The 13,177-nt window shown below is 38.1% G+C and overlaps 1 protein-coding gene across 2 annotated transcripts in view; it reads left to right on the top strand.

Annotated features, from left to right (window-relative positions):
• The window catches only part of L2HGDH (L-2-hydroxyglutarate dehydrogenase), a 35,262-nt gene that overhangs the window by 5,595 nt on the left and 16,490 nt on the right, over positions 1-13,177 (top strand). Inside the window, exons 4-6 of one of the 2 annotated variants that reach the window (XM_054565206.1) lie at positions 5,121-5,252; positions 9,474-9,636; positions 10,685-10,719. In XM_054565206.1, coding sequence (XP_054421181.1) covers positions 5,121-5,252; positions 9,474-9,636; positions 10,685-10,719 — 330 coding nt within the window. The remainder of the gene's footprint in view (positions 1-5,120; positions 5,253-9,473; positions 9,637-10,684; positions 10,720-13,177) is intronic. The other variant, XM_054565207.1, reaches the window with a different exon arrangement.

Here is a 13,177-nt window from a genome sequence, read left to right as displayed (position 1 = left end):
GATGTTGAGCATATTTTCATATGCTTATTGGCCATTTATTTGTCTTCTTTGAAAATAATGTCTTTTGCCCACTTTTTTAATTGGGTAATTTGTCTTTTTATTGTTGATCATATGTGTCTTATATAATCTGGATATAGTCCCTTATTAGCTATAAGATACTTAGTAAAATACTGTTAAAATATTAAAATATTTTTTATTTAAAAAATAAAATAGTAGAGCTGGTGTGGCTGGTGTGGCTCAGTTAGTTGGAATGTCATCTGTAGACAGAAAAGTTCGCAGGTTCAATTCTGGTCCGGGCACATACCTGGATTGCAGGTTTGATCCCCAGTCAGAGTGTATACAGGGGGCAACCGATCGATGATGTTTCTCTCTCTCTTTCTCCCTTCCGCTCTCTCTAAAATCAATAAACATATTCTCTGGTCAGGATTTTTTAAAAAAAGAAAAGAAAATAGTAGTAATGATAATAGTAATTTTAAAAATATTACTAAAATTATTCTCTCATTCTGCAGATTTTCTTTTTTTAATTTCTTGATGGTATCCTTTGAAGCCCAGAAGTTTTTAATTTTTATGAATCAGTTTATCTCTTTCTTTTGTTGCTTTTGTTCTTAGTGTCATTCCTAAAAAATCATTGCCTAACTTTTAGATTGTGAAAAATTACTCGTATGTTTTCTTTGAAGAGTTTTATTATAGCATTAGTTCTGACATTTAGGTCTATCATCACCGCCCACCCCCTAACCCCCTAGCCTTCCCAAAGAATTGGTTTAAGTCCAGGTGATACAGAATTTAGGATAGAACAAAGACTGAAGAGTAGACTTCGGGGGGATTCTAGGTTGGGTTTGCTCTGACCTCCCAGCTGAGATAGAAATGGCTAAGTGAGAACTAAAGAGAAGATGATCCACAGTATGCTTTCATTTTAAATAAAAGTTTATTCTTAAATGTACAACAGGCTGCAAGATAAACTTCATTCTAGCTATAGGTGGCAACAGATGTTATGGCAGAGAATCCAGATGTTTAAACAGGAATGGAATTAAGGATCATCATTGCCTCAGGCACAAGGAGCAGCTTATTTTCTGCCAGAATTCTTAATTCCAAGTGTGGAATCTGCCCAAATGTGCAATTTCCTTCCGTTCGGCCTTCACTTTTAGCTCCTTGAGCAGCATCTGCTCTTTTTTTCTTTTTGTTTCTGCTTTAATGCCTTCCCTTCCTCATTCATTTCCTTGGCCTGCTTCTTGGACTGCTTCAGGGATTTCTTAACCCCTTCATAGCCAGCCTACTATCTTTTCCACAGATCTGCCACCATAAGCAGAGTTCTCTATCCCACTCCCCTGGACCTGTACTTTCAGCATATGATCGCTTTTATTTATTTATTTTTTAAATTTTATTTATTGATTTGTTGGGGGAGAGAGGGGGAGAGAGAGAGAAACTTCAGTTTGTCATTCCACTTAATTATGTGTTCATTGGTTGATTCTTGTTTGTGCCTGACTGGGGAATAAACCCGCAACCTTGGCATATCAGGATGATGCTCTAACCACCCGAGCTACCTGGCAGGGCCATATGATCACCTTTAAATTAATTTTGGTATATTCTGTGAGGAAGGGGTCCTGCTTCCTTTGTATGTGTACATTCAGCTGTTTAGTACCATTTATTGAAAAGACTATTTCTATATTGCTTTGGTGTCTTTGTCACAAATCAGTTGTGCATAAAACATCAGAGGGTATGTTTAGGATTCTCAGTTCTATTCCATTGATATGTGTCTATCCTTATGCAAGTACCATACTATCTTGATTACTGCAGTTTCTCTTTTTCTTTCTTTCTTTCTTTTTTTTTTTTTTGAAATCAGGAGGTGTGAGTCCTCCAATTTCTTCTTTTTCAAGATTTTTTTTGTCTCTTCTGAGTCCCTTGTATTTCTATAGGAATATCAGCGTCAGTTTTTCAGTTGCCCTAAAAAGGCAGCTGGGATTTTGGTAGAGATTATATTGAATCTATAGATCAATTTGGAGAGTATTGCCATTTAACAATATTAAATCTCACAATGAACATGGGATGTCTTTGCATTGACCTAGATCTTCTTTCATTTTTTTCAACAATGTTTTGTATTTTTCAGTGTACAGGTCTTGTATTTCTTTTGTTAGATTTATTCTTTGATATTAGTCTAATAGGTTGTGTGTGTGTGTGTGTGTGTGTGTTCGTATTACTTAGGATTTTCTATATGCAGGATCATATCATCTGTAAATAAGATAGTTTAACTTTTTCAATTTGGAGGCCTTTTATATTTTTTTCTTGCCTAATTTTCATGGGTAGAATCTCTAATACAGTGCTGAAAAGTGAAAGCAGTGAAAATGGACAACCTTGTGTTTTTCCTTATCTTAGGGGAAAAGCATTTAGTCTTTCACTATTAAGTATGATGTTAGTGTGGGTTTTTGGTAGATGCCTTTTATCAGATTGAGGAAATTCCTTTCTATTCCTAGTATGTTGAGAGGTTTTTGTTGTTGTTGTTGTTCTTGTTTGTTTTTTTACCATAAAAGGGTGTTGGATTTTTTTTCAAATGCCTTTTCTGCTTCTATTGAACTAATTATGTAGCTTTTGCCTTTTATTCTATTAATAGGATAGGTTACATTAATTGACTTTTGCCTGTTAAATTGGTCTTTCATCCCTGCAATAAATTTCACTTGGTCACAGTATATGATCTTTTTATATGTTACTGAATTCAGTTTGCTAATATTTTGTTCAGGACTTTTACATCAATATTTATAAGAGATACTGGTCTGCAGTTTTATTTTCTTTTGACATCTTTGTCTGCTTTGGATATCTGGCTAATACTGGCTTCATTGAATTAGGAAGTGTTCCCTCCTCTTCTGTTTCTTGGAAGAGTTTATGAAGAATTGGTGCTAATTCTTTTTTCAACATATGGTAGCATTTATGAGTAGCATCCCTGGGCCTGATCTTTTCTTTGTAGGAAGTTTTGAAGTTACTAATACAATCTCTTTACATGTTATGCATTTATTCAGATTTTGATTTTGAGTCAGTTTCAGAAGCTTATGTCTTCCTATGTATTTGTCCATTTTATATAGATTATCTAATTTGTTGACATACAGTTATCCATAATATTCTCTTGTCTTTTCCATGTAAGTTTTAAGAATAAAAGTTCATGGTTGCCAGTAAAGATGCTAAGAAGGTTTTTTTAATGATATGGGAAAATGGTCCTGACATGTTATTAAGGGGAAAAAGAAACTGTATTTATAGGTTTTATGGTTGAGTTGTAAGAGTTCTTTATATATTCTGGATACTAGACCCTTATCAGCTATATAATTTGCAAATGTTTTTCCCATTCAGTGGATGGTCTTTTTGCTTTCTTGATAGTGTCCTTTGATTCCATCTTTGTTTTTAAGATTAATCATTTGTTGATTTAAATAAACTTTACACCTTGATTAAAAGTATTATCTCCCGAAGTTGTGTTGACTCCTTGCTATGAAATAGTGATTTGTAAATTCTAACTTACCTATGAATATGCACCTGTGCCTTCCTTACGGGGTGGGCGCTGTTAAGTGAGGAGGAAACTACTTCAAACAAAATTGCCCAGAAATTTCTTTGCCCAGAATTAAGTAGACAAAATTCTTGAGTAAAGTTGATAAATTTACTTCATTTTTCTCTGGAACAGAATGCATTAGTAAATACTTTGTAATGCACTTTATTCTGAAACTGGAAAAGTTGACGTTTGCGCTGCCTGCCTCCACCAGAACCAATAAGTAGAAACAAGGATTGAATCTTTATGGGCACTTTATTCAGATGCCGGCAATCTGTGAAGATGGTATGTTATGTACCCTCAAAAACTTGTCTCAACATTTCATTTCAAGCCAACCTTTTCATAAGGAAAAGAAAGGGTCGGTAAGGGGTTTGGAAAAAAGGTTAACTGGATAAGAGTTATAGTCCTGCTGTGACTTTTCCTAGTACTTCTTTATCTGTTGATCAACAATCTGCATCACTGGGCGTTCCCTCCCTGGAACACAATGGCTCAGATGTCATCTCCATGCTTGTAGACCCCCTGAGGCACAAAGGTTGAATTGCTTGTTGGAGTTGCACAGTCCTGCATTCCAGTTCCTGTAGTAACAGCTTTCCACAGGCATTAATCACTTAAGCCTGTCAATTATGACTGAAGCTAAAATCTTTAACTCTTGAGTTCACTTCTCATTCCCCTACCTTTAGTTTTTAATCATCTTATTTCTATAAGATTAGTTTAATTGAAGAAATACAAATTAAAACAACCACATTTTCCAACTGGCACTACGTTAGTGTTTTTTGAGGAAAACATTTCTCTGTCCTTTAGAGTTACTATAGGTCCCCAATTATCTTTCCAGAGGAGTACAAATGTGTATAAGACATTAAATGAAAATTTGCTGTAGATTCCAATCCACTTTTCTCATAGTTGGCTTTCTGGAAGGTCCTGTCCTCCAAGTCTTGAGTAGCACCTTATCGCAAGGCTCAAAGGAATTTAGTGAACCCGTTGGGGAGAGATCTCCAATACACGCAGGTCATAGATCACAGCTAAAGTCTGACTTAAATGTTGTACATAGTTCTTTACCTTTGCTTCTTTATCTACATATGATTCCAGGAAAAAAAATGGATAGTTTTCTGTTATTGATATCCCATTATACTGAATACCGGATGTTTTTCTGATGTATTGGTATTTTACATTCTTTTATAGATACAGGAAAGTCATTCTGTTTTATTGTTGCTGTGGGGTTCTTTTTAGTTGTTTTGTTTTTTAATGTAAAGAGTAAGCAATCAGTGCTTCTGTCCCCTCTGGGAGCGAGGGAGTGGTGGTGATCAGAGTTGCTTACGGCCAAGATGTGTGTAGCAACTGATAGCAGACGTGGAAAGTGAGGCTACATCTTAACTTTGAGGGAAATTTGTTTTAGTGCGTTTTTCTTAAGAGAACTTTTTTGGTAGAGGAGGAAAATGAAGTCATGAAGGAAGGTTGAAGTAGATAGATAGATGAAGAAAAAACAATTTTAAAAAAATCAACCTGATTTGAGTCATGTAATAATTTATGATTTCCTAGTCAGTTTATGTTTTGTAGATGATGGTTTGTTTAACTCTGTCCATATTATCATTTTTTGAAGCTTATAGTAGCTGTTGAACAAGAAGAAATTCCCAGGCTTAAAGCCCTATATGAGAGAGGCCTGCAGAATGGTGTCCAGGGGCTGAAGCTGATCCAGCAAGAGGATATAAAAAAGAAGGAGCCATATTGTAGGGTAAGTGATTCGCTAACTCCACACACATGCTCACAGGGACATTTCCATTTAGGGCTCAGTCTTGTGACATGGAGGCTGGGAGTGAATTTATAGGAGGCAGGAATTGCATAGAAACAGATAGTCCTGTCACAAAAGCAGTGTGTTGACAGACACAAGAGGGCATTGCCACGGACTCTGAATGCCTGATTTCTTCTTTCCTTAAGTCATTATGAGAAATGTCCAAACCTGTAGAGAATTTTTATAAGAGCCAAACTGATGACACATGCAAGGGAGCAAGATTTCAAATGCACTGGAAAATAACAGTTTTGCAGCTGTTATGCATTTGAAATTAAGGAAGGAACATGAGGAATATTATATGAAGATGGGAGAAACTAAGGTGGGGATTGGATTACAGGGTAGCTAGCAAAATTATGGGCTCTTTTGAGGGTGGTTACAGCTTATTTCTATGGCCTGTAAAGCTAAATACACAGAAACAATGGACAGGGCTTCTTTAAGGCAAAGACAAACCTTTTACTAAAAAAGTTGTACACCTGGGGCATGCATATCCACTATGACCTGCCCAGTTAGGGATTTATGATTAGATCACCCTGTGACGTTACTTCCCATAAAACTCCCTTTTTCACCCACACCTATGAGAAAATATCAGGTCTGAAGAACATAAGCAAAGGCAAGAAGAGGTCTGAGACCATATGACATGTTTGGAAAGCAGTGAGTGGTGAGGTACAGTTGGATCACAGGGTGTATAGGAAGTTTAAAAAGTGAGACTAAAAAGGCAGGATTAGGCTTACATAAAGGGTCTGATATTCGGGCTAATAACTTTGAAGTTTATCCAGTAGGCACAGGAGCCACTGAAAATTTTTGAGGAGAGTGGCTCCAATATCCAGTCTGTATTTAAGGAAGATAAGGCTGGCATAAGTGTGAAGGGTGGATTGTAGAGTATCTTGCTTAAAATGTGCTATCCTTATATTCATGAAAGACATGAATAATAATACCCTGCATATCAACTTTCTTTGTTAGCGGTTCAGAAGCTGTCAGTCCAACCCCAGTTGCAGTGAATGGCTCTATCTCCTGTTCCTTTTCCCCCCCACCTTTTTATTGACAATATGCAATAGCTGGACTCCCGGTACCTGTGTTAGAGAGTCTGTGTTTGAACTCACTGCCAGGAAATGCTTAGCAGAAGCTTTTAGTTTAGGCCCTGGCTGGTGTGGCTCAGTGGACTGAGTGCCAGCCTGTGAACCAAAGGGTTGCCGGTTTGATTCTCAGTCAGGGCACATGCCTGTGTTGTGGGCCAGGTCCCCAGAAGGGGGCGCCAGGAGAGGGAAATGCATATTGATGTTCCTCTCCCCTTTTCTTCCTCCCTTCCCCTCTGCCTAAAAATAAATAAATAAAATCTTTTTTTAAAAGTACATGCAACTCAATAAGAAAACCAAAAAAAAAAAAAAAAAAGAAGCTTTTAGTTTAGTCTGAGAGTTTAAGAAAGCCTTCTCAGAGGTGAACCCAGACTTGAAAGATGATTAAATAGTGTAATGTAACTTATAAATAGATATATTCTGCTCTTCTCTGAGGCCTTAGCAGAAGTGATCTACTGTATATAATGCCACATTGTAATTATCAATGCCTATTTAGGGTGACAGTATATAGTAAAAAATGTAGTCTGGTTGTTTCATAAAGGTGTCTTAAATAAATTCCTCCTTTCTCTCCCAACTTGACCACCATTACCAGGAATGGTGGGCAAAATTTGCATAGTACAGGATTACTTTTATTTCTTCCAGGACCTCCAGAAAGAAAAAAGTGTGTTAGGGCAGCTCTAAAGGGCTTCTTGGACTAGATTCCTTTAAGGAGAGATTAAGTACTCCCGGGGGAGCATCTTGGAAATTTTTAAACTGCCTTTGTGAACTTTGGCTTTGGAGGATGGCTCTTGACAGCTCCCTTTCTAGGCAAAGCCTGACTGCTTCTTCAGCCTTTAGCTTAATTGGTCAACCACACGTTCACCTGTGCCTCTATTCTCCTGTCTGACTTCTAACTCCTGGTGTTCACTGGCCTGCTTCCCTAGTTCTCTTCTAGCCATCTGACTTGCTGGGGTCTCAGATTTCAAGCTCTGGCCTGCTAAGCCTGTACAGCACATGCCCAGCTCCTGCCTGGTGGCTGGCCTGTCCACCAGCCCCACCCCGGGCCTGGGTGTTGGATTGCTTGGCGGCAGTGACTCGCTCCACTTTCCCCTGACATACACACATAGGTGGGCCCATCAGCATCTTATGGACAGGGGCAAAGCCAAGACTAGAAAGGGAAGGAAAAGAAGGGAGACCTTTTAGGGGAGGTCTAGACATGGTAAAAGTCTAGTATATTTAAAGACAGCTGTTAAAAAGTTCATTTATTCAATAAATGTTTGAGTGCCTTCTATGTGTCAGGGATTGTGCTGGGTAATAGGAATAGAAAGTGAATAAGGAGGATATTTGGGATTCCAAAAAACTACTGATATGGAGCACTTTTACAGCACATTTTTATCCCTGTGTTACACTTGTCACATAGTTTTATGCTAGGTAAGGAAGTTTTTGTGACTAAACTCTTGGTATAATCCTAATTTAGATTCCAAGATTATTGTACACAAAATACTACTTACAGGTCAAAATTGATTTATAGCTACTGACCTGTGAATTTAGGGATTGTCAGGCCATATAAGGGCTAATATAAAATCTTTATATGTATTTACTATATCAGAACAAAAGGAATGATTTTCTGTACTTGGACAAATGCTCTCATTCTGGAAGCAGATTGTCAGGAAAATGGTGAAGTTTCTCAAATGTTGCTTTCAGTTTGTGAAGAGAGACTGTCAGGTGTTTTGTGAGCCTTTACCTTTAGTGTGATCTGGCCATGTGGCAACATAGATCAGAAGTAGGTAGCTTTGAAAGGATAAGCAGGTAAATGTACTGGGGATAGGGATGGGACACTGAATACAAGAATAAAACATTTCACATAATATTATCAAATATTATTTTAGAACCACAACAATGACAGTTTTGGCTGTGTTGGCCAAACAAGAAGATGGCAGCACTTACCAGTCGCACTCACCTTCTGGGCTTTAGTTATTCTGAGCCAGGCAACCCTCTTAGGGAAGATCTCTTGGGAAAACTAGTATACGCAATATGGCAAGAAAAAAAATGATACTATTACCAAGGATTCCCCAAAGTGTATTCAGTATTTAGTGTATGAAATTCTTTTTTTTATCCTTTTCTTCAGAATTAGAAAAGGATACATTATTCTAAAATATTAAATAAGTGTGCTTGTAGATAATTCATATAGAGAGTTTGAACATCTTGGCAAACAAACCAACCACAACGAAGCTCAGGCTGTTAATTTCTCGTATTATCTGAAGAGAAAATTTGAGTTAACCGCATGCAATCTCCATTCAATATTTGCAGGCTTGAAAATAGAGTCTGCGGCAAATCAAATCAATGCTCTGCAAATAAATGAGTAATTCTGGGTTCTCACTGAGTGTGTATGACATATGATCCACTACTGGAAAAATCTCAGTAGAGTTTATTTAAAACTTAATTGTTTGGTGATATAGAATTCAGCTCAGAATCAGATATAAATCAGAATCAGATAGGATGAGGGATGAGTAAAACTGAAAAACTGGTTGTAGCAGCTGGAAGAGCCTGGCAAAATGAGCTCCTTTAAAGAGGATTATTAGCTGATTATAGAGTCTTTCTGATTTAGCTAGTATCATGTCTTATGTATGTTAGGCATTATATATACACACAGACACACACACTCAAATTCAAAGCCACTGGTGGAGCAAGCATTTATTTTTTAATTTTTATTTAGTTTTTAAAAAGATTTTATTTATTTTTAGAGAGAGGGAAAGGGAGGGAGAAAGAGAGGGAAAGAAACATCTGTGTGAGAGAGAAAAATTAATCAGTTGCCTCTCACACACGCCTCTACCGGGGACCAAACCCACAACCCAGGCATGTCCCCTGATTGGGAATTGAACCAGCGACCTTTCATTTTGCAGAATGATGCCCAACCGAGCCACACTGGTCAGGGCAAGCCTTTATTTTCTTTTTCTTGAAAACTATCAGATTTTTTGCCAAGAAAGGATAATATGTGTTATCTATCAAAATAAGCAGTAAAAAAATTCAGTGCAAAATAAAATTTATTGAGCAAACTGTCCTCAGTGATTTTAATTGCATTGTCTTGACTTTTTTCATAATCTTGTCCCAGGGTCTAATGGCTATTGATTGCCCATATACCGGCATTGTAGACTACCGTCAGGTGGCTTTGTCATTTGCCCAGGATTTCCAAGAAGCAGGTGGCTCTGTCTTGACCAATTTTGAAGTAAAAGATATTGAAATGGCTAGAGAAAGTCCTTCAAGCAGTGAAGATGGTAAGCCATCCTTGTCTTTTTTTTTTTCAATTGACTTGTATTGAGTTCTGAACAAATCTGGGACAGCTTTTGGCTGGGCTAATGCTGGTGGAGGTCCACCAGGAGCTGGGCCAGAGTAGGGTGCAGAGCTGGAGGCAGGCACAGAGCTGGAGGCAGGTGCAGAGGGGAGGGTTGGACACGGGCGAACTGGGACTTCCAGTGGGCCTTGCTGGAACTGGGCACTGATCCAAAACCTGAGCTGCCAAAGGCTGATTGGTGCCAAAACCTGAGCTGCCAAGGCTGTTTGTATAAAATTAGTCCCCAAACACTTCTTTATCCTGTTGGTTAGAGTCAGAATCCCTTGGGGATGTTTGTTAAAAAAGCAGACTTCAGCATCTCCCAGTCTTACTGAATCAGACTGTCTGGGGATACGGTATGACTTAGCCATTCTGAACTGCCCCTTTTGAGGAAACACTATAAAAAATTGAAGTGAATCCGTTTTTTAAATTTTGAATTGCTTTTGGGAAATTTGAATGAGGACAATAGTAGTGCTGCATTTATTTTTCCTTGACAGTTTTCTTTAGATTTTGGCCATCTGAATCATTCTCCCAGTGTCCTACTAAATTCTAAGATGATGAGCAAAATTGTTAAATGAGATTGTTATAGGTAGGTGGCATAATCAATCAAATCAACATTTGGACAAGTGTCATAGCATTCTACCTGTGGGAAAATACATACTGATTTTTGATGATACACATTACAACATGGTTTCTAGGTCTGTAGTTCAGAGAAAAGCTGGGAATCCCTATGTTGGAGCTAAGTTGGGAAAGCTTTATAAGTATAGATTAAATGAATTCATATAAAATAATCTAAAAACATGCCAGAGTTTTACATATTGTCAAATATGAACTAGTGTTATCTTGTTATTGGTAAAAGCTTCAGAATGAAATGTGGGAAGTAATCATGGCTGTGACAGAAGAAACTCACTTAAATCTGTTACTAGTATATTTCAAACACTGTAGGTCTTCTTTTACTAAAAATAAATATTTCACTAATTTCTTTTTTACAGGGATGAAATATCCAATTGTTATAAGGAATACAAAGGTAAAGATTCTTAAGCAAAACTACTTCCATCTATTTTATTTACTTTCATCCCTTCTCCTTTCTTAAACAGTTGAATTAACCACAGTAGTGTATTTTATGTCACTGAATGCTGTCTAATGTAAATTTATTCTGAGAGAAATTCTTTGAGAGCAGTGTAATAGTTTTCATTCTAAGAAGGGTTTCCTCTTGGAAATGTATTCATATAGGGATAGTGCTGGCAAAGAATAAGATTATAAATACTTGGAGTGTTTCATTTTAAGGCAAAACTGATAGATATTTTATTGTTCTACCTGTTCACCTACCTTATTAACTCTACTAATGAGAAAACTTGGGCGGGAAGAACAGCACAGTTTGCAAAGAGGGAGATGTCCTGCTTTCCTTCATCTTCACATGATCTAAAACAGGACTGGTGAATGGCATTTGCTGTGTGTTCACTGAATGATCAGAGTACAGTCAGGAGAGAAGAGGCATTAATGGGTGTCATAGGATTTATTGCAGGAATTAGGCCTTACATAATTGTGAAAGGATCTGGGGAAGCAAAGGTTCAGAAGGAGAGCTGGTATGTCAGAGGTGTATCTAACCAGTCTAAGTAGCCAAGTGGATCCAGTTGAAGTAGAACTGCAAAGGAGAAGCTCATGAGGGGTTCTCGGGGAGCTCTTGCCTGTGTGTTCACAGCCAAGTAGTAGACTTGAGCAGTGGTTTGTTAGTAAGATTAGTATGTGGGAAGCAGAGCTGGATACAGAGCATAAATTCATTTGGCAGTGGGTGTTGGTCACCACCTTGAACTAGAATAACCTTCAAAAAATAATGGTTGTTGCTTTACTTCTACCTACCAGATCACATGCAATTCCTGTTTTGGTCAACTTTAAGTTGGAACCGTTCAGGGAAGGGGGTCCAGTTTAACTAAATTGACACAGGATAAACCCTCACAGTCTATCCCTTTTCTACTTGGCCTCCATTCACAACCCTTATAACCACATTTCACTTCCAAATACAGTAACATTATGCTTCTACCTACAAGGTTCAACTATCTTTCATACAGCTGGAGACACGCTTACTACCGTAACAGAATGCCATAGGCTTAAACCACAGAAACTTATTTTGTCACAGTTCTGGAGGCTAGAAGTCTAAGATCAAGTTGACACCAGGGTTGATTTCTGGTGAGAGCTCTTATGGCTTTTTGGTGGCTGCCCTCTTACCATGTCCTCACATGGTCTCTTCTCTATGTGTGCTCAGGTGGAGTGGGAGAGAGGGAGGGAGAGACAGAGAGTAGGAGAGAGGAAGAGTGGGGAAAGAGAGAATGTGAAAATGTGAGCACGCGCAATTTTTGGTTTCTCTTTCTCTTATAAGAACACCAGTCCTATCATATTAGGGCTTCACTCTTGTGACCTCATTTAACCTTAATTACCTCCCTAAAGGCTCTATCTCCAAATATAGTCACATTGGGAGTCAAGGCTTCAACATATGAATTTTTTGTGGGAGGAGGGACACAATTCATTTTATAACAATGAGGGAAAAAAAGAATTATGTAATTATAGACAATATATTTCACAGTGAGGAAGAAATAACTACTGCATTTCTCATAAATGCTGCATTCCTCATTTTTGTCACCAATCATGTGGTCATAGCTGATATTTATAATTTCCTTCTTCTACTATCCATTCTATAGCCCCTTGACCTGTGGCAAGCATCGCAGCTGGTCAGGGTTCCTAGTGTGGTGCGGTAACTCAAACTTTTATTCCTGAAGTGTCTCTGCCATTAGCAGCCCTGCCTGTTTTGTGTTGTGGTGGTTTCCACAACTTTTATAACAGTGCATGGGATACTAAGAGAGAGCTCAGGAGATCTCTTTTCCAGACATACTCTTTATCACCCCCAGGCTGTCTGTGTGGTAGTAACTTGATTTCTCCTTGCAAGTCAGGATCAGTTACCCCCATTCAGTACAGTAATCTTCTCCACCTGTTGATTCACTGGCATGAGGAACCCAAAGTGGCTAAGTGTGACAGTATTGACTTCTAGCATAATGGAACAATTGTTTATTCTCTAATGGAAGCATTTCTCCCTTGGGAACTGGGAACTAAGACTTCTAAACCATTAGAGCCCAAAGTTGTGCTAAGAAATAGAAATTTGGATTAGGAGCAGAACCTAGTGGGTTATTGTAAGGAGCTCCTTCCATTTCTCCCTCTTAATTTCCAGAGCTCTGAATCCTGGCTGTGGGAGAAACAATTCTATATGTTAGTTGCTGATTTAGAGCATATAGGGCGTTCTGGAAGACATTGCCCCAGCCCTGCAAGGTGTTGCCAGCCAGCTAGTACTGTTATTGAGTCTACTTTGTCACCTAGCAGCTTCAGGATGATGGGGGAAATGATAAAAATCAGTGAATTCCACAAGCATGAGCCTATTGTTACACTTCATTTACTGTAAAATAAGCTCTCTGATCAGAAGTAATGCTTCTGGGTAA

Source organism: Pteronotus mesoamericanus, unplaced genomic scaffold (genome assembly GCF_021234165.1).
Source record: "Pteronotus mesoamericanus isolate MK-2021 breed Mesoamerican mustached bat unplaced genomic scaffold, CSHL_Meso_final contig_164, whole genome shotgun sequence".
NCBI classification, from domain to species: domain Eukaryota; kingdom Metazoa; phylum Chordata; class Mammalia; order Chiroptera; family Mormoopidae; genus Pteronotus; species Pteronotus mesoamericanus.
Note: the sequence above shows the minus strand (reverse complement) of the source record. Positions and strands in the feature narration are given on the sequence as shown.